This window comes from Anser anser (genome assembly GCF_964211835.1).
Source record: "Anser anser genome assembly, chromosome: 3".
Lineage (NCBI taxonomy): Eukaryota > Metazoa > Chordata > Aves > Anseriformes > Anatidae > Anser > Anser anser.
Window position 1 is genome coordinate 57,302,797 of NC_139722.1, and position 21,801 is coordinate 57,324,597.

At 41.5% G+C, this 21,801-nt stretch overlaps 1 protein-coding gene and 1 long non-coding RNA gene across 3 annotated transcripts; both read right to left on the reverse strand.

The window, feature by feature from the left end:
* Positions 1 to 245: 245 nt before the first annotated feature.
* HDDC2 (HD domain containing 2) lies at positions 246 to 10,000 on the reverse strand. Of its 2 annotated transcripts, XM_083828069.1 has the most exons (7): positions 9,847 to 10,000; positions 9,523 to 9,644; positions 8,498 to 8,600; positions 6,159 to 6,227; positions 4,227 to 4,280; positions 1,609 to 1,747; positions 246 to 385 (listed from the first exon to the last, which is right to left on the reverse strand). In XM_083828069.1, exons 1-7 carry the CDS (start codon positions 9,907 to 9,909, stop codon positions 291 to 293), a joined length of 645 nt encoding a protein of 214 aa, XP_083684195.1. In that variant the 5' UTR covers positions 9,910 to 10,000; the 3' UTR covers positions 246 to 290. The 2 variants fall into 2 exon arrangements, with proteins under 2 accessions (XP_083684195.1, XP_083684196.1); XM_083828070.1 differs by lacking the exon at positions 4,227 to 4,280 and having other exon boundaries at positions 9,847 to 9,999.
* Positions 10,001 to 12,827: 2,827 nt separating this feature from the next.
* LOC310897810 lies at positions 12,828 to 15,392 on the reverse strand. Its single transcript, XR_014582606.1, has 2 exons — positions 14,883 to 15,392; positions 12,828 to 12,960 (listed from the first exon to the last, which is right to left on the reverse strand). It is a non-coding gene; the product is annotated as an uncharacterized lncRNA (long non-coding RNA).
* Between the last annotated feature and the right edge of the window lie 6,409 nt (positions 15,393 to 21,801).

The following is a 21,801-nucleotide window of genomic DNA, read 5'->3' on the forward strand; positions in this document are numbered from 1 at the left end:
ACTACCTGTCCCAGTCAGTGCACTGCATGAACAGATTTGTTTGCAATCAGATAAATTTTGAACTTACCTGAATTTTGCCAGCAGAGAGCCTATTTGTGAGGCTGCATCGATCAAAACTTATTAAAACAACAACAAAACCTGTTCCTAGCCAAGTGGTCTCAGGATTTTCAGCAGTGAATACACATTAAAAAAAATCTGCTGGCAGAATTATTTATGTTATTGGAGGAAACACAGCACAAAGAATGTAAAACAAAAAGCATTTTAATATAGCTACAGTATTTAGGAAAACCTCAGGAATGTGGATGACATGTAGCAGCTGTTTTTTTATTCCTTTCTCTGTTGATCAGAGATACCAGCTGGAGTATTTCTGGGTGAACAAACTTTCCTGCAAAATAAAAGAAAGAGAAAGTTAATGACAAATGCTCTTATTTTTCTGCGTGTGAAAGGTTGGCAGTGATGCTGCGTAAGGCTCAGAATAAAGTCCAAACCATTCTTTTAAGAAAGACAGTAGTCCCATTTTATTTCTACTATGGAATAACTATTAGACTAGTTATGGTCATTTCCTCCTGTCCCTCCCCTCACCCCCCCAGAAAAAGCTTATACAGATATTTTTGCTCTATTAAGAAATTTAAGAACTAAAAAAGGGATGCCCCCTGACCAGGACAATCCTATGCTACATATCCTGCTACAAGTAACTACTCCAATTACAGCTGCACTCAGGGAATATGCTCTAGGCTCTACTGAGAAACTAGCTTAGTTTAAGTTACTGAAATCTAATAGAAGGGCAAAGATGCCGCTAAGAAAACAAAGTATTCCAGCTCTGTTGATATTGAAGTTACATCATTTTTCAGAGAGCTTATTTCCCTAAGGAGCCACCAAGGTACAAATGGGATTTGTCGGTGATACTGGCCATTGTCTGGACAGTGTGTTAGGTCCTCTCCATACATTTGTTTGTTCTGTTTTTCCCCAGGACAGGATTACTTGTAGTCAGTCTTTTCCTGGTGTTCAAATCCCTTGCTAAAATCATAAAGACAACTATTTTACCTATTTTTCCTTTTTAATGATTAGTTTATTTTAGGAAGGATGAGAAGCAGTAGACTAAAAAGTAGTACAACTGTACCTAAGACTTTTCACTGAGCTGGTTCTCACATGTACCTTGGGCAGGTCACACAAGACCACAGCTCATGTAGGGATAACAAATTTTACTTCACTAGTTTGTGAAACACTAAATAAATAGGAACAACTTGCTCTCAGAGCACCAGCAACAACAGAAGCCTCCTTTACACCCCTCTGATGTTACAAGGAGATCCTTAAACACATCCTAGGATAGTAACAACTGAGCCTCTCTCTAGGACCAAAGCGACTTAAAAGGAACTTGGCATAAATGAGATTCAGGTTCAACACGTGCAGATAATGCAAGGTCTCTTCACTCTGCAATAATTTCCCCCAATATACTTAGGGTATTTGAGCAATGAATAAAATAACTAGCTCTCATTTGCTTTGCATGTCTATCAGAAAAAGAAGGCAATTCATATATTTCTTTTACAAAAACAGACAAACAAAAAACAAGAAACCAACCCACAACAAACGTACACACAAGTGTCATACCAGCAGTTGAATCGTAAAAATCCTGCAGTCTGCCAGGTGTGTTTTCCAACTCTTCGTACTCAAATGCTTGCAGTATCATCTCACACTGATCCAACTGTTTCACAAACTTGGCTTCTGCAGTATGCTGGTTTTCGTATTCCTGAACAGATTTGCAGATTACCAGTTATAAGAAAAAATTGTATAGTCTGAAACAGTGTCAGAAGCCCTTCATAGATCTAGAATTTTCTTCACTAGTACAAGCCACTCCGTAAATATTCAGTTACCCCTTTCACACTCAAATTTAAGAATGCTATTCAGCAAAACACTTAGATACATGGTAAATTTCTATTAAATATAATAGGATTTAAGGGCAAATTCTTTTTGCATACTTTAGCTTAACATATCGGTTTTACAAGCCAAGGTTTTGTTTGCAGGGGGGCTGCAGGGGTGGCCTCTGTGAGCAGAGCCCAGCGGCTGCTCCATGTCAGATCAGAGCCAGCTCCAGCAGGCTCCAAAAGGGACCTGCTGCTGGCCGGAGCTGAGCCAGGGAGTGACACTGGGTGGGCCCCTAGGAGAGCAGATTTAAGGAAGGGGAAAAATCCCCTGCGGCCTGTGGAGAGGCCCCTGGTGGAGCAGGCTGTCCCCCTGCAGCCCATGGGTCCCACACGGAGCAGATCTCCACGCTGCAGCCCGTGGAGGAGCCCCCGGTGGAGCAGGTGGATGTGGCCTGGAGGAGGCTGCGGCCCATGGAGAGCCCCCGCAGGAGCAGGCCCCGGGCCGGAGCTGCAGCCCGTGGAGAGGAGCCCACGCAGGAGCAGGGGGTCTGGGGGGAGCTGCCGCCCGTGGGGGACCCGTGCTGGAGCAGTTTGCTCCTGGGGGATGGACCCCGTGGTACGGAGCCGTGTGGGAGCAGTGCTTGAAGAGCTGCTGCCTGTGGAAAGCCCCCGCAGGCTCAGTTCGGGAAGGACGGCATCCCGTGGGAGGGACCCCGCGTGGGGCAGGGGCAGGGAGGGACCGTGAGGGAGCGGCAGGGACGAAGCACCAGGGACTGACCGCAGCGCCCATTCCCTGTTCCCCTTCGCCACTCAGAGGGAGGACGTAGAAGAAGGTGGATGGGGCAGAACAGGGGAAGGTGTTTGTAGTTTGCTGTTAATTCTCACTGCTCTGGTTTGTTTTTAACAGGCAATAAATAACATTAATCTCCCTATGCTCAGTGCCTTTTACCCATGATGATAATTGTGGAGTGATCTCCCTGTCCTTATCTCAACCCTTGAGCCCTTCTCCATCGTATTTTCTCCTGCCCTTCCTTTGAGGGTGGGGAAGGAGAGAGCAGTTTTGGTTGTGTTTAGCTGCCCATCACAATGAAACCATCACACTTAAATATGTACCAAAGTGCTTTGCTGAATCAGGGAGAATATGGAGACAGCCCTATAGGACACACAAGCTAATTAACAGGTTCCATTTAACAATGTTTTCTACATAAAGATCTTCTTATGCCTTGCTAAGGCTATGAATTACCATGGTGTGTGCCTATGCATTACTATTACTTGTTTTTAAGACCTATTTTGCACCTCTCTTCACCACTTGCTCTTTTTATAAGGAGTTGTTCTTCACATTTTTCCTGTCACTCCTCCTTAATCTCTTTGGTCTAATCCGTCTGAGCTGTTGGTCTTTATCTCTCTCCTAGGAGATGGGGAAGGCATTAATTTACGGGTTTCCTCCCCTTCAGACTTTAAGTCCTCTAATCTCTCTGCTATCTTCACCCTCACCCCATTCACTGTCAGTATGTATCTGTGAGTCGTTCACATTTCTAGGCAACTTGAACAATTTTGCTGCCATTTGCCTCTAGTGATGGTTGCAGACAGGTTCACCTGTCTTTTCTGAATCTACTGTATTGAATTTGAATCCACTATTGAATCTACTGGTCTTCTCCTGACTTCGGCTGCAGGAAAAGGCTTCTTTCCACACAAGTTATCATTGCCTTGACACCCTCAGCAGGTCTGACCCCACTCATCATCCTCACCACAGATAATCAGACCAGAGGCTTCAGTACACACCAGGCCCATCTGTGCTGCCGCACTTATTTATTACACTTACTGCTTTACATTTGAAAGTCAGAAATCCAGATTTTGATAGCCATGATTGGTTCAATACACTACTCTACTTGAACTTAAATTATCCTTTAAGTTCTCAATTTCATTTTTATCATTATTTTAATGATCAATTTATTTTCAGTGTTTTTATCTTCCTCTCCTCCATTCAATCTGAACTTTACCCCATATTTTATTTGTTTAAATACTGAAGGTTATTTTCTATTTATTTCTACTATTTTGTTTTTTTTGGGGCCACTGAAAAGAACAAACACTTCTGGCAGCATTAAAAAGGACAACTTCAGGAGGAGAATGATGGCTTGTAAAGGTCTGTTCCACCTCCAGCAATTAACTGGGAGTATCAACCTGTTACTGATCTTTGTGCCGTACAACTCACCCGATCTTATTCATACCTCAGCTTACATTAACCTCAAGAAACATCAGCTATTATATGTGCAGCTGGGCACAGTGCTCAAATAAACACTTATTTTTTTCTTCCCCACAGTGTTTAAGAATGTGAAATGAAAGCGTACTTGGGAAAAAGAGTACCTGGTTCTTCAAACACCACAGTCTGGCTTTTAAAATGACTCCTGTGATTTTGTTCTTGAAAATAAAAAAGCAGGACAGAGCTGAAGCATGCACACCTATTTACTTTAATGTTTTTTTTTCCAAACATAACCTGAAGGAAGCTGGGAAATAAAACTATCTCAGGGGCATCTTTTTGCTACCTCTCCCCTGCACTACACAGATGCACTTGAAGACTGCCCACCAGTACAAACCAAAGCAGCAGTCTTCCCAGGGCTGAAGGGAAGCACGGGCCAGAGACTAGGGCTGAGCAGTACAGGAAGAGCTCGGTAAGAGTCTCAACAGATCTTCTCCCAGCCACTGTTCAGCTCTGGGCTATAACTTTCTTCACTCACAAAGAGAGAGGGAAATGCCTCTGGCTAGCTAAGAGCTGCATATCAAACCCAGTGATCATGGGCTTCTTATTTTCTGCCTTAAAAAAAAAAATCTTTTTAAAAAGTACTTAGTTGTTCCACTTAAAATAAGACTAGAGGGACCGCATGTGAATATTAGATTTTTAGGTTACACTCATTGCTATGTAGGTTACGCTCCGACTGCTACACTGGAGATGCAAAACCAATAAGTTATCCTAAAGGTAGAAACAAAGAACAAAAGATCAAAAGCATGCATATGTTAAATTACAGTTAATGAGCATGATAACAAGCTAACATGCTGAAGAACTAACTGAATACTGAATCAGCTCCTATACAGGCAGAAGCCTGAGGCAAAGAAAAACAGTATGGAAAAGAAATTCTATAAGACTAATCTTATCTATCCTAAACTCCTTTTCTTCAATTTTAGCAGCTTCCCGAGGAAGAAGGAACCAGTGTGTACTAAACAAATGCACATAACATATTTCCTAGATCTGGTTGTGCTGATTTATGCCCTTTACCTTGAAGTACAGCACTGAAAACCCAACCCTGCTGCCAGCTTCAACACACAGCTACAGCAAGAAAAATGAAGCAAAACAAGCAGGTGGTTATAATCCAAGGCAGAAATTGGCTGCCAGTATCTGGAATTTAAATACAGCCCAAGTGGAAAGGTAAGAATGCCAGCACAAAATACAGCTTCAGGTTACAGAGGCCAAGAAACATAACTGTTTGCAACACAGTGTGAACAAGAGTTTGTGAATGCATTTGTCTTCATGCGACTGCATGCCAGGAGAATATAAAGCACAGTAATTACAAACATGAAGTCTTTGGAAATAATCTAATCACCCCTAGTTTATAACAGATCTTATCAATTAATTTTCTGATGCATGAGTTCACATCAGAAAGTTAAATCACACTCAAATACAGAAGATACTTTCCAATACAAACATTTAAGGTACCCAATACCAGCCAGCAATCAGCACTGTTTGTAGAAAAGCACTATTGTTTTGTCAGTACTTCACATTTAAGTATAAGCCAAAATCTACTAGCAAATATTTTAGCTTAATGGGATGTCTAATAAAGAAATGGATGCCACATAAACTATTACATGTATAAAAAGCAGAAAATACTCCAAGATATAATCAGTTGCCATTGTTTTTTTCCTCTATTATGAGCTGAAAACAGCCAAACGTCAACAAAAGAGATAATGTGGTAAAAATAAAAAATAAATAAATAGATCTTTCTCCAAGAGTGCTGGATGCAGAAGATATACCGTTCTTTCAGTTGTACACACCATGCCCAGGGCAGGTTCATCTGGAACTTTGAGAGGCCAAAGGCAGAGACCGGTTATTCTGCCAAAGTTTGGGGTTCCCTTTTAAAAGGGATTCGTAAGTGACCTTGATTCACACTGTTAGCTTTACCTCCAAAGCCAATGAATCTACCTTGCTTGAGATCAAAATAAGAGATGACAGTTCCATGGGTCAACAGAAAGAGCATAAAGGGTTACCCTCAATCTTAGCAAAGGACTAAAAGAATGCAAACTTACTTCCCAGAGTTCATAGATTTCTTTTTTGAGGTCCTCTGATAGAAGCTGGGTCAGCTGCTGCATAGCTGCCTGAAAAATAGAAGCCATTTGTACATAGCCATTTTTGAGTGAGTGAAAATATACTCAATTTATCACTTTTTTTCCTGAAGAATTAATTGCCTGTTACCAAGTTTGTGGAAACATATACTACACAACATATTACTTGAAAGTGCATGTGTACATGAAATCTTCCAGAGGAACAGAAGGACCACTTGGTAGAGGATCTTTTATGAGACCATTTAAGTGAATTGCTAGAAAGCTAATCTGAAAAATTAAAAAAATAAAAATATCTTCAAGAATCCAAAAAGAAGCCCAGAGCAAAACAGGCAAGTCAAATAGCTCTGCCTTCCAGATTTAACAAGTCAAGGCAACATTTGTACTTACTGGGAAGATTATAGGTACAGTTCATAGAAGTAGCTTTAAAATCCGAATTCCTAGTGCTGACAAACAACTGTCCTCACCCAAACTCACAACTAGCCCATTTGCACTAGTAGGGCTGACAACAGCTACTGACACAGGCAATGCAACATAAGCCTTTAAAAAATCTCTGATTTTGAAAAACAGACAACAAAAATCCATTTAATACTCTGCAGCAATAAAACACAGTACTCCCAGACTGAAATACCATCTGCTCACCAACAGTTTTGGTAGAAGATTTAACACAATATCGAACTGATGGTATTACCAGCAAGCAGAAATTGTTCTGCATGCTCTTTGTATTCTCCCAGCTAATCAGTCTCGTTTCTACTGTTTTCCTAGCAACACTTAGGGCTGCTTCTGAAACGATCAACATCACAGGGAAGACAAAGGTTTTATGCCATAATTGTTTCTCCACTTGAAACGTAGGACACAGTTATACAATATGACTGAGCTGAATCAGCTACTCCCCATCACTGGGGAGCACCTTTCAGCTCAGATTTCATCAAAATTTGATGTTAGCAGGGCAAAATGACAGGTAATGCCAAAAAAAGGTAGGGGTTTTTTTGTTGCCTTTTTTTTTTTTTCCGGTTTGTTTGTTTCTTTTAGTTTTCTGCTGCCTTAGCCTTAGTGAGACTAGCTGATTAAACAATGCACAAGCAGACTAGCTTGCTCTACAGCTTACACTGAGCTGGTTGTGAAAGGGAAAAAGAGAACTCAGAAGCAGCAGCAGCATATGGATAATTCAGTTCAAGCTATCTAAGCTCATGAAGCTGTTACCCTTACTGTATTTTTACAGCAAAGTATTTAACAGTTAATTTAAGTGTTTAATGCTTGATGCTGCTTCCTACTAAGTCAACAAAAAAGCCCTTAGCGAGCTAAATGAGATCTGCAAGGAGCTGCAAATACTGAAGAAAAAAATAACATTCTTAGGCATCAAAACACTTTTTTCATTTCCTAAATACAAATTAGAATTTCCTCTATTGAACGTGAACCCTGAAGGCTTTAGGGAAAGAGGTGTTTTTTTTATTCAATGTAAGGGCACACTAGAAAGTACACTGAAATAAAAAAAAAACTAAAATTATAGTCAGTAAAGATAGTACTTCAAGAACACTGAATACTGCTTTGATCTTTAAGTTCCACTTCCTTAGCAAAAAGCTTACTCCTAGAATTAATCATAACCCTCACTCCCAAGTTTTAAAAAGGTATGCATAAAAGTGGGGAAAAAGAAATCACTGCAACGTTTTTTACACTTTGAAGAGCTAATGGTAGCCTCAAAAGAAATTCCGAGGCGCCATGTTGCCCTCTAGCTGTAACTGAAGGAGTGGTTTACATTTTCTTCAAATAAAACATCAAACTAGGAACGATAAGCCAAGAGTTTGGATATGTACAAGGCCAAAAATAAAATAATTCTAGCCACACTGCACTCAGGAATGAATGACAAAAAGAAATGATACCTGTGTTTGGAGTCCTGTGCAAATTGTTAAAAACAAACAAAAAAACAGTGTATGTCACTATCAAATTATCTGGCACCACACATCTGCCATTAACCATCACATACTATTATCAGTGCACCTACTCCCTGCTCCTTCCTGCTTGATAAGGCTGTCAGCAGGACTAACTTAGGCTACCAAAAATACTGCTAGCTTGGGAACAAATTATCAATGTGATTACTTCAAAGATTCTCCTTCCGTAACTTTGTACTTTGTTATGTTACATGTTAAAAAAATATTAAAACAAGCTGAAAACTTTGGGTGTTAGTGGCCTACTTGTGCAATGCCAATGACAGTGTTAGGTTGCTTTGAGGGTTTCTTCACTACCAGCAGAGCATTTAAAACATTCAAAACGCTTGGCAGATGTGGTTTCACAGCTTATGTCTATACCTCTTCTCTCCTGTGTTTCTCCTCTTTTGAGATGTTGTCTGCAGGAGCAATATCTCCGACAATGCATTCAGCCATATCATGAACCAACGCTAATCGTATGCATCTGACAAAAAGCAAAGACAGAATAATCATTTTTTCAACATTTTAAGTTATGTCTTATTATTCATAAAGCTAAGAGCCCCCATAGTTTATCCCTTTCATATATAGAGAGAGATTTTACATAATACATTTCACTTCTTTGCTAAGGGCCTAAGGGCCTTGTTTTCCATTTAGACATGATTTTAATTCCCAATTTCTATCTCCTGCTGCTTGTAAATATAGATATAAGTAAAAATATAGTTTGCACAACAGCATACAATTCAAAAGTAATGTATGTAGTTTTCACATCTCAGAAAACCAAGCATACAAGAGCTACCTACATTATACACTTCACATTATCCCTGTAACAGGTAGAACATAATCTGCCGCCACCCCAAATTCAATTTATAAGCTGACAAAACATGCTTGCAGCTAAGCAGCTATGTCAGCCTGTAGCACAATCCTCAAGAAAGCCTTCACTGCTTTCATCAGCTCCTGAAGTGACAGCAAATACGATCCCATACTGTACTTGACAACTCGTTCAATACTAATGATGCTCTCTCTTCTATGCTGTATGATTTACGAGGCTCCCGATTGCTGCTGAGTGCTAACTCAGCCTGCCCAAATCCACCGAGAATGTCTTTGCCTTTGTTGTCTGTTGCTTCAAACTGCCTTTTACCGGGATGCCTTCAGCTTGCTTGTCTCAGGCTTGAGGGAAAGCCAGCTCAGAGCCTCAGCACTCTGATTTTAGTGATAAAAAGCCTTCGTCCCGTTCACCTCTCCAGGTAAACAGCTCAAAGGATGGAGGGAAGGGATGTGGGGAAAGCACTTCAAACACCGTCGGTGGGCCTTAAGAGCTCCTCCTCAGCAGGACGGCTGCTCTGAGCGCTGTGCCCGCAGCTCCCCCGTGGCAGCACCAGGCAGGGGAACCAGAGGGTCTCTCTCACCTGTCCTTGTTCAGGTTTTTGTCCTCGGTCACCAAGGCCATCATCGCCATCCTGTACATGTGATCCGACACGCTCTCTGGCTTTGCCACGTTCCTGTACACCCATCCCGTCCGCGGCACCCTCTGCGGGAAGGGAGCACCGCGGTCACTTAAAGGGGGAAACCTTAGGTTTTGAAGCGACACGTGGGCAAATTCCGCCCCGCTGCCACCTCGGCGCTCCGAGGCACCTGGATCTGCAGCCGGCAAGCCCCCGGCCCCCCCCGGCCCCCCCCGGCCCCGGGCACCTCTCCCCCGCCGCCCTGCCCTCCCGTCCCCGGCCCGGCACCTTGAGCTGCCCCAGCAGCCGCAGGAAGGCGAGCAGCCCGCCCCCGCTGCCCCCCGCCGCCATGGGCCGCCCGCTCCGCTTCCCGAGCGCCCTCCTCCTCCCCTTCCTCCTCCTCTTCCTCTTCCTCCTCCTCCTCTTCCTCCCGGCCGCGGAGCACGGCCTGCCCCGGGGGGGCTGCCGCGGCAGCTGGCCGGCACCTCCCCGAAGGCCGGGGAAGGGGAGAGCCGCCTGGCGGGCGTGGGTGTAAGGTCCAGCGGGGAGTTTTTACACCCAGATCTCCGGCTCCTCTGTGGCTATTAGCTAATCGATTAACCGCAATCAGTACTCTAATAATAACAGCTCAGGCCGAGGAGGAAAGCAACGGGAGAAGTCCGGGTGTTTGTGGATGTGACTGCTGTGATAACGGGAACATGATGACTTACCACGGCTGCAAAAACAGAAGAAGAAATCCTTCCATGTGCAGGAAAGGAGTAGATAAGATTACAAGGGGATAATTACCTGACCCAAATCACAGAAACACAGAATGGGTGAGGCTGGAAGAGACCTCTGAACATCATCTAGTCCAACCCCCTGCCGAGCAGGATCACCTAGAGCACATTGTGCAGGATGGCATCCAGGCAGGTTTTGAATATCTCCAGAGAAGGAGACTCCACAGCCTCTCTGAGCAACCTGTGCCCGTGCTCTGTCACCCTCACAGTAAAGAAGTGCCTTCTCATATTCAGAAATTGCTAGCAATTCTTCAGTAAATTGACAATAAAGAGACGGACTAAGAGTAGACTTTCAATTTTAAGTCCACTGGAGCTGGACCTGGAATGGCCTCTTTACACTCATTGTGTAATGTCCAGCACACAACTGATGTGCAGAAACAGCAATAATTAAAGGGCAGACAGCAGTACTGGGGGTGGTGAGAGGGGACAGGAGCCTTAATTACTCCAACGATGTGACACAAGTATACATACAGGTCACATAACTCTGTTGCGATGAAAGGGTCAGAAATGAAGTGTAACCACAGGCTGCACAATCTTTGCTCATCAGTATGTTTTCTTCTGATTAAATTCCCTACACTTGACAAGCTTTTCTTCAAATCTTAAAATTTCCACGAAGGTAGAGGAGTAGAAGCTGGGCTGTTATTGATATAGGCAACAGCGACAATTCTTGGTGAGGCCTTCTCTGTGAGTAGCTCATAGTTGGTCAAAACTGATCATATCAATGACCACTTAAGCAGGTAGCATGCTTTTTCTTTTCCTTTTTTTTTTTTTTTCCTAAAACAAACAAACAAAAAAAATCATCATAGTAAACGGAAGAAGCTAATGTAATTATTCAGAGAAAAGAGTGTGGTTATCACAGTTGCTGCACTAAGAGATTTAAGGTTATAGACTCCTGAAATCTGGCTACAGTCACTTCTCCTCACTTTTGCAAGTTAAATAAAAACACTAAATAAATACACTTAAATAAATAAATACACTAAATAAATAAATACACTAAATAAAAACACTTTGCAATCTGTAGCTTTTCAAAATGCATTGCATTTCTTTGCTATTTTTATATTACCAATTGAAATAGGAGACAATGGTTTAAATGTGGCAATTAAATATTCCGCTTTCAGAAAAGAACATCTGCAGTTTGCCAGATATCAACAGATGGCAGAGTATTTTTATTTTTTGCTCCCGTGTATACTTAAACACACTCCCAAATAAATAATACAGCCCAGATGCATTTTGGTCACAATTTAAAAGCTATCTTCCCACAATAAACAAGGGAAGACATCAGTTTTACATTTGTATACAATCATAGAAATGTTGGTTGGAAAGGACCTTTGGATATTGCATAGTCCAGCCTCCCCACTGAAAGTAGGTCTGATTACAGTGTTGCCTTGACAGCTCTCAAAACCATCCAACCCTGGCTCTCCCCCCCAAAACAAAACAAAAGAAAACAGTACAACAACATGTTATTTGTCTGGGTTAACTGTCTTCTAAGTAAATAATATCCTCCTTGAACCTCCCAAGCCGTTTCTGGCCATTGGTTGTTGTTCTGTTGCCTACTATTACCAAGAGGAGTTTAGCTCTGTCCTATTTGTAAACCCCTTCAAGTAGCTGTAGGCTGCTACTATGTGACCCCTTGAATTCTTCAACAGACAAGACAGGCCCAGCTCCCTCAGCCCCCAGCGGAAGTGATTTAGATTGTGATCATCTTGGTAGACCTTCTCTGTAAACACTCCACTTGAACTGAAGCGGCACACTGTCCTGGCAAGGCCTCACCACCAGCAAGCAAAGGGGGACAGATCAACTATCCCCCTCTGTCAACTGGCCATGCCCCTAATGTAGGCCTACTCTGTGGTTTTGCCTTCTTTGGGATGAGCACGCTGTTGCTCATATTGGACTTTGGGTTTCACATAACCCTAGGTTCTTCTCAGTAGAGCTGATCCCCAGCTCCATTTCTTCACATCTGGTACCAACAGAAGGGCTTATTCTGCCTTGGGTGCAGGGTTGCACATTTCTCCTTGAACATGTTAAGCCTTCTGGCAGCCCAGCCCTTAAATTTCTCAAAGTCGCTCAGAAATGAAGCTCTACTTTTTAATGTGTCAGTCATTCCCCCTACCTTAGCATTATCTGAAAGTAGGCTGTGGGTATGTCCTGTCTCACTGTCCAGGTTTTTGATGAAGATAACGAACCATGTGAGCCCTAGTAACAACCCCTAGAGTATTCAACTTGCTGTAGGCCTTCAGGCAGGTTATCAAGCCATCAACTGCTACCCACTGAGCTCAGCAGTACAGGAGGTTTTCAGTTCATCTAACAGCCAGCTTGCTCATGCCATATTTCCTCAGTTTGCGAGTGAAAATGCTGCAGGAAATTATTTCAAAAGCTGGACTGAAGTCAAGATCTGTTATATCCACTTGCTTTCTCCTTCTCCATGTAGCCAGCTACTTCATCATAGGATGCAGTCAGGTTGGTCAAATATGATTTGTCCTTCATAAATCCATACCAGCTGTTTTTGATTGCCTTCTTGTCCTTCACAGGTCTCTTTCCACCAGAGCTTCATCAACTTTCTTTATCTTGCAGTCTTTCTGGCTGCAAACGGATTCTTTCTGGTTTCTGAGCAGTAGTTGCATACCTTCTGAACTTAGACAAACACAAAAATAACACAGAGTAATTTAATTTGTATTTTAAATAAGATGTTGTGTCTAGTTCAACAGTGCTATTTTCAAGCCTAACTAATAGCAGATATTTTGCCTTTTAACCCTTTCTGAAGGTTTCTATTCAATGTTTAATATATACAGCTCTTTAAACCTTATAACCCACTTGCTTTTGCAATTTCTTTAACACTTTTTTAACATGGATAGGTCTTGTACAATACACATGAGGAGGCATGTTTTTCAGTTTTGTGTGATAATTTCTTTGCCATCGGTGTCCTTAAGATGCATTTCTGGAACCAATTCTCCTGTGACATTAATGAGGCTATGTTGCAGTCCCCAGCTGTGGCTGTCCTATAGGTTTAGAGAATGCTGTCAAACTCAGCATGCCCACATACACAGTTTGATTTTCTATTGCACTTAAGAACTCTGCTCCATTTGAAGCCTTTGGAGCTGTGAATGCTCTGGAGACCTGAAGTTTCCAGCAACATTGAGAAGAATAGAAAGCCGCTATGTAACAGTTGCTGAACACGGCAACAACATCATTTCACATACCCATGGGGAACAATTTCCCAGGCATCAGCTAAAAATAATGCTGTGAATTACTTCTTTTCAGCATGTAATAAATTTATTTAAATACATACATTTGAACACATTGTTTATGTGGATAAAATATACATGAGATACACTTGTACTTAATACAACCCTTGTAATTCTTTAAAATTTTTAGGCAAACAGAACTGCTTATTTACAGTATTTTTCTACCCCATCAGTACTTTCTCCCAGGTTTCTACCCTGGGACAATACTAGAGCTATAATTCATGAGTATTTTCAAGTACTAATCATATGCATTGTGAATAGTATTAAATACATACAACTTCTGTAGGGCTGGGGGACCATAATATAGTACAGATTTTAGCTCTTTTAAAATATAATGTAATTTTACTCTTGACTAAGCAGCCTGAAAACAGCAACAAATTTGGGATGCCCAGGTCCTTACAATTTTAATCAGGTTTTTTATGTAATCAAGAAACTAGCAATGATTTGCCAAGTCTCCATACAGGATATTGTGATAAGGTTTAAGGATATTGATGTTAAAGTTAAAGTCTTAATCTTCCATCAGTCTCAGATGGCTTTCTTTTCCCGTCTTTCATTATAACAGATGGCAATTCGAAAGGAGAAATGAGAAATTATTCGTCTTGCTACTGATGAGTAATTATCATTTAGTAGCGGGAGATGGCGCACTTTGCCCACAAATCCTTACTTCGACCACAAGCTTCTACCAAATGCCAGGATAAAATTATGTTTTAATTTCTTTAAGAAAATAGCACTGGGGAAAAGGGACGTTTTACACACTTGGCACAGTAATATGAAAATCATCTCTGCAAATGCCAGATGACTGGAGAAAGAAATTTTAACTACTTTGAAGGTGGATCTTAATCAGCTTGTGCTTTACTTAACGTAATGCCAATACTAGCACTTGGGATTTTGAAACCTCTAGTGTGTTCTGCCAATTTGGATTCTGCAAGACCCATGTTGGTGAAATATCTTGGGAAAAAAGTAATTAATCGATTAGATTCGTTTGGCATCTTCTGACAGATTAAATTAACAAATAAACAAGCAAACAAAAAAAATAAATGAATAAAGTTGTGTAGTTCACTAGATATAGTAAGATGATTACGTATCACAGACCACTAAGCAGGAACAATAAACCCTGGTGTCCTCTTTAGGAGAAAAATGATTGATAAGCACTTGCCAGATACTATAAAATGTTTTATTTCTCCAAGCCTTATTTCCTCTACTTCCTTTCCATGAGGTAATGTTAGCAACAAGGTAGAAGTAGCTAGTAAAATCCTAGCAAGAATCCTGAGTAATGCTACAGACAAGACCAAACAGCTGAACTTACCTGTGTGTGTGCCATGGGGCTCTTTCCTCTCTGCCACATACTTTAGCTGCGACTTCCTCTATAGTTCAAGCAGGCAAGGTTCATAGGAAGGAGGTCAACATTGATGGTGTTGACTATTGGCTTGTTATTATGTGTAAATATTGACTAAGTCCAGCCCAGAGGTAAGCAAAAGGGGTAAGACTTCATCAGTGCTAGTCATTAACACTGAAGACTGCACTTGACCAGAGAGCCTAGTGTTTCAGGAGGTTCTGGCCTTTGGACTTGTGAAGAAATTCAGATGTCCGTGTGTTGCCTGTAGGAGTAAAGGCCGTGTTCAGGCTTTGTAAAGTTTTAGCTCCACATGTGTGAAGGGAAAGTGGCTAATGCAGTTAAATGCATGTGGCCTAACAAATTGGTTAGGATCCCCTCATGCAGCCTTCCTTACTGAAAACTGCTGTGAAGGTCAGTAGACACAGCCTGTGCTGGTGGTCCGTCTGTTGGTGCTCGTAGAGCTCAGGAGCTCTCCCAGTGTTAGAGTGTCAGCAAACCTGCCAAGTCTGACAGGCTGTGTTTGCGGGTCACCCAGCTGCACCCTTACATGAGGCAATGTCCACCGTCATTTACGCAGCAGGCTGTTTTCCCTCCTGTGGTCCAGCACCTCCGCTGTGGCTGCAATCTGTCATCTACCTGCAGATGCACAGAGCTGACGGACATTGCAAACGGGATTTAGCTATTGGCAGTGTAGGCGACCTGTAGGACCGCTACCAAAAAGAAAAATGTTCCCCTCATTGCTGTTGCATAATATCTTTGTCTTTTTTTTCTGATTTTCTGTCAGAACCCTTAGGAATGGCCTATCTAAACCTGCAAAATGAAGAAAATACAGTCTTCCTTTATTTGCGTAGAAGTAACAGATCAGAGGAGCATGGAACAGAACTTTGAGAATAGCACATTTAACGGAAAAAAAGTCAGTTTAAAAGCAAACCAATCTTACATGAGCAGAACATTTCTAATGTAAAAAGGCATCTGAATTAGAGGATTAGGTCACACTGGCTGATTAACATCATTTGATCTTCAACTATTGAAAAGCCACTGGGCTTCTCAGAGAATGGAAGCATTCAAACTTTAAATGAAACCACAAGCCTGGCTTAGAAAAAACCTGCTAAACTGAAAACAACTTGCCTTGCTTCAGTAATTGTCATTTTTTCTCCGCTGCTAGGGGATGCATCCAAATCAGGATTTAGAAATCCCTCACATTTCAGTGTAACAAAGAAGAAATGCAAAACTGAATGAGTGCATCTCAGACGCTACCTGGGAGAGGCTTATAGCATGTGAAGCTTGCCTTGTTTTCCCATATCATATTTATTTCTTGTTTTGAGGTGGAAGAAAGATACTCAAGGATATCTTTTTTGTTTATTTTCTTTGTAATACATTCATTATAATCTGCTTTTTTAATTGTTTTTGGGGAGAGGACAAAAAAAAATAAAGCTCACCCTGGACCACAAGACCCATTAAGGATCTGAGAGGGACACACTGTTGACATTTGATAAGAAAGCAAGAGAGGAAGGGAGTTTTACTTATTTGTTATTTTCTAAAATTATATTTGTTTTAACATGAATGACTGATGAACATTTTCAATGAAGAAAATTTTTGTGAATGTTTTAGCTTTTGCTTGGGAACCTCCAAGCAAAATCATAACAGACCAGCCTTGACCTTCTGGAATTCTCTAAGGTAAAGCAAGAAGAAAGGAGCCTTTTTATGGTATTATTAAGCCATTTGTCATTGAAAACACCAAGAACAACATGAAAATCCATGTTAAAAAAAATACTCTGGCTACCTCTCATTTCTTTTCTGTTAAAAAGCTTATACTGTTTTCACTTATTATACTTAAATGTGTTTTGAAGGGATTATTACAGTTCCTTGCTACTGTCAACACTTAGTAAGCAGACAGAAATTAAAGAATTTATTTCCTATCTCTAATGACCTAATGATCAGATTGCTCAAAGTTTTTTTCTGTGATCTTTAGAAAGTATTAACTAGCATGGATGAGCATTCTCTCTCTTTCTCTCTCTCTCTCTCTTTTTTTTTTTGGTTAATTTGAAAAAATGGTTATTTAAGAATCATGATATTATTTTTGGTCATGGTGTTATCTCAGTTGCTATATCTGGAGTAAAGCAGTATTTAAAAATATGGAAAAGCAGTGAATATTCTAGTTTGCCCCCCCTCCCAGAGTCATGCTGTTAGGTACTGCGCATTCATACAACGAGTTTAGTTTAAGCTCAAAGTTTACTGCATTTTCAGCAGTCTCCCAAATGCCAGCCAAGTCAGACCCTGCTTAGCTTCCAAAATCAGATGTGATCAGGCATGTAACAATGTAAAGAAAAATAAACCCTCAAAGGCACTCTGAATTATAATGTGCTTTTTTTTTTTTTTTTTCTGACATACAAGAAAGTACAAAATGGAAGTTTTATCACAGCTCCACTTCCTGTTGAGTTCCCCCACCCACCCTTATTACTGTGAGCAACATTTTTCAAAATAAAGGCGCACTGATTTGTTTGTTATTTTAGGCTCTGAGAAGGAGGTCAGACTGGAACACTGTCCAAATATATGCCTCCAGTCCCACTAAGGACCTATAACCATGCTTATCTTCATCCGCTGTAAACCAGTTCATTGTCTTCCAGGGAGAGCTCATGATACCATATAGCTTTGCAAGCGGCGTTATAGCTGTATGTGCACGTGCATGTTTGCAGGACCTGAAACTGTTTCATTCCTCTTGCTTCTCACAAACAGAGAGCTGCACGCAATTAGCCGCAGCCTCACGCTCCCCTACCGCCGGGCTATTATTTTGCAGACTACGGAGTGAGGCAGCTCCAAATCCTCCCTTCTCTTCTGCGACCCCACATGGCAGCCACAGCTGGCCGGCCTGATCTGTGCTCCACCAGTCCTGTGGGTCTATAGCCCCAAGGCCACCATGCCCTACTGAGGGGCTGCAGCCTCTATGGAGACTGCTAAAGGCACAATCTGCAGCGACAGCTCGGGGCTATGGTCCCTCCTCTCTCATGTGACTAAAGCATCGTGTGCACTAAAAAAAAAAAATTTAAATAAAAAAATCCACTTGCTATTTTTGTCCGAATATTTGAGCTCCTCAAATATCCCAGGAATAAATGCAACAGCTCTTGGCATTCTCTTGCTAATCCAAGGAAACCTTTTGCACGGGCCTCTGCTTTCTAACCTGAGATTGACTTTAATTATCCATTATTTTGTCTTCCTCTCTGTGAGCCTCCAGCTGAATGCATTGTGCCACCCAGCATATTAGTCAATCATCACAGCTTACGGAGCGCTATACTTTACATCTTGGCTTCGGTGTCATTCATGTGCACTGAGTGGAGACAGCAAGCAGTTTTAAGACGCTGGGTAGATTTAAGCATGCTAGGGCCTGTCTGCCCTGATAGTAAATAGCTTTGCTGACATTTAAGCTGCACATGGCTTGATGTTAGGTCAAACAAAAATGTCACATTATAATCACTTTTTAAATAGCTGTTTCCGGCTCAGTTAGTACTGTATAGTTCCAGAAGAGAAAGCACTTACAAGCTGACAGACAGAAAGAGGAACCGTCTGTATAGGATGTTTGCCTAATCCCATCCCTGCCCTTGCCTGTCAGACTCAGAGGCTTTGTTTGTTTAAAAAAAAAAATCTGTGTATACAGTTTAATGCCACCGCACTTTTCAGCCGGGCAGACTCTGAAGACAACTCGTGAATGAGCTCTGGGGAGAGCCCTTTGATGTAGCTGTGAGGGGTTTGGGTGGCCCGGGCGGTGCAGTGGCCTCAGCAGCATGGGGCACCCGTGCTGTGTCTTGATGCGGGGACCCTGTGCTGCTGGGATGCCGCTGCTTGGAGGATACTTGTAAGCAAAATCCTAATGAGCTCTGACAGCAGAAAATGCGAGGGTTTTCACATTCCATAACACCACTCCTTAAATTAGGCTCTGCCTCTGAAACTCTCTGTGGAGGACGTGGACCACAGGGGAAGCCATGCGAGACTAACTTCCTCTCCCAGCCACCTCAGTTCGGTGGCTAAAGTTAGATGGTGTGACTGTCTGCATGCCGTTTCAGTGAGGCTCTGGCATCCTGCACTGCCTGAAACGGCCCTGCTATCCCCACAGGGCACAGCTGTGACTTGCCAAAGAGCACAGCGGTACTCCCTGAGGGCCTGCCCCGGCCCACCCGGACCGGGCAATGCATCCAAGCAGCCTGTGAGGAGGCAGAGACGTGGGCATGGCTTCTCTCTCCACTGCCTCAAAATGGCTGGAAGTGAGGCCTGCACCCTGCCACCTGGAAGTGTGCCTGAGGCTGCTCCTTCTTTTCTCTCTCTCCCACTTCCCCAAAATCTGTTGTGTGAAATGCCACCCACCTGCGTCTTTTGTCCACTGTGTTACAAGCCCTGCTGGGGGTTACGGGTGGTTTGTTTTCTGGCAATGGATGGCACCTTTCAGAAGGTGACAGCATTTTCCAACGTGGAACAGATCTAGAAGGCAAAGCGTGCTCCAGACGTACCTGCCTGCCACACGGAGAGTCCTGCCCAAGCACCTCATGTCCTTGATACAGATTCATCGGGGCTGCTGACCCCGGCCTGTAAGCCTTTCTTGTAAGGCATTTCTGTCCCCAATTAGGTCACAACTGTGGCACCAATCTGAGCTTGTCAGCATGGAAATTTCCTGCTATGGTGTTTTTCCTCAGTGTTCTGAATCAATGCGTACTCGATACAAAGTCAAAAATCAAGTTTATTCCTAAAGAAATATATTTGCAAGTTGCATTTAGACATTCAGCAGTAAATCTTCACAAATCCCTCATTTCACATCAGAGTTACAGAGTGTGGTGGCTACTGTCTAATCACATAATAATGAATGTGAGAGATAAGCAAAATTCTTCCACTTTCAGACTGCAGAAGATAAGTTTTTGCCAAATGTGGTCACAAACTATGGGGCATTATCAAGGGGGAGCTGGGAAGAATATTATAGCCGCTGAGAGGTTAGGATATGATGATCTTTTGTTTACAGCTTTCCAAGATTTCTTTACTGAGAACTCATGCTCCTGAGACAGCATGAAAAATAGCATGCATCGAAAAAGAAATGTGATTTGTGATCTTACTTGATACAGATTAGCTGACCAAGAGAACTCAGACTGGGAAAAACCCAGACCTCATGGATGGTTTAGATACAGACTTTCTAAATATGACTACTTTTTTGGTGTGTGTGCAATTCTTTCTTCTAAAAAACGCAGTGCTGATAGGAGTGGGGGAAAGAGAGCTTCTTTCATTACTTTTTTAATGACCTTTGAGGTGAGATCACTGTGAGCATGAACTTCAGCTGTTCAGCTGATCATACCTAAGTGGACTGTAGTTCGTTTGCATGCTTCTTATGCTCTGTTGGTTGCAAATGCTTAGCAAAACTCTCTGGGTTTCACATATGTCAAGAAGACACATTTGATAGCTCAAGACACAAATTATCTCACCCTTAGGCTGTGATCTATTGTTACTACCTGGAAATGGAAGTTTCGTTACATTACATGTAAAATCAGATCTCACGTCCAGGTTTTCACTAGACAATCAAAATCTGTGCTATGACACCATAGGTATGAGAATATACATATGTGAATGTGTGTGTGAGGAAAAAACACTCTTTTTTTTTTTTTTTTTTGCATTTATCATGATTGATACTGCAGCGTTTACACCTGACTAAAATGTGCCAGTCATTGAATAATCAACTTCTGTGTCTACATTTCTGCAGATTCGCTTAAAAATAGTTGTTTGATACCAGCGTCAAAGCCCGGAGAAACCAATAGAAAGATGCACAGTGATTTTTTTAGGTATCACATTAAAACTCCTAGTGGTAGAAGAATTTAGCTCCATATTTCTTTGTATTGTAGACACAAAAACTGTAATTATGATAACTGGTAATAATTATTCAAATTAAATTTATTCAAATACATTTAATACTCAAATACATTTAATAGAAAAATATGAGTTCAACAGGTGACCAGAAGTATAATGTATATTTTGGAAGTACAAAGCTTTCAGAGACAAATCTTCATACACTTTGTAAATTTAATGCTACAGTGACATGGCCATCACTGATTAGGTTAAAAAAAATAAAAATATGGGATTTAAAGTTATCTAGATAGGAAAGGAGATCTTTTTCCTGTGTACAATTTATATTAAGGTAACAGGACACAAAAAAAAAAAAATCAGCATGGGTGTCTTCAAAGGCATAATATCACCCCTTTGTCTCATCTTTAAAACAGAGGAACTTCTCATACGGTGCTGTTTAAATTAGAAAAAGTCACGCTAGAATGAGAAAGAAAAAGATGTTAACATTTCCACATTTTGCTTTGCTGACTGCACATTCTTTAGGTATATGTAAAAAATTATGCAAGGATTTTATGAAGTGCTTCTTTACACCCGCAATTTTACTGTTTCTTTGCAAGTGGCTCGTAAATCTTCCAAAATTTTTAAAGCTAAGACATGCAGCCATGCAGCATTGAAATTTCCGGGGATTTTTCAGTATTATGAATTGTCTTCTGTAGTAGATCTGAGGTACCATTCATTTCATATCCCATACTTTTCATATGGGGAAACAAGTACTGTAGCACCATAATGAATTTCTGCTATGCAGAAACATACTGATTTTAACTTACCTGCTTTTTAAACTAAGTTTTTATTTTAGGTGAAGAAAATGTTCAGACATTTACAGGATCTTCCCCCCCCCCCCCCCAAAAAAAAAGACTCTTCATTTGGACACCAGTATACTGTTTCCAATTTCTTGGTCTTTAATATGTTTTTCTATTTTAATGCAAACTTATAATCAATTTACAAGGCTCTGTGGACATTTATAAAAATAAGACAAGCTTTTTTTGTGAAGTGTCTGTATCTCATTGGGTGAGTGAAT

Bases quoted from the DNA above. Each gene is read 5' to 3' on its own strand.
- HDDC2 (XM_083828069.1), bottom strand. From the start codon at position 9,909: ATGGCGGCGGGGGGCAGCGGGGGCGGGCTGCTCGCCTTCCTGCGGCTG. The intron at 8,601-9,522 runs GTGAGAGAGACC...GCTTTTTGTCAG, and splicing joins AAAAACCTGAACAAGGACAG to ATGCATACGATTAGCGTTGG. The intron at 1,748-4,226 runs GTACTCTTTTTC...AAATCTGTTCAG, and splicing joins TGTGGTGTTTGAAGAACCAG to GAATACGAAAACCAGCATAC.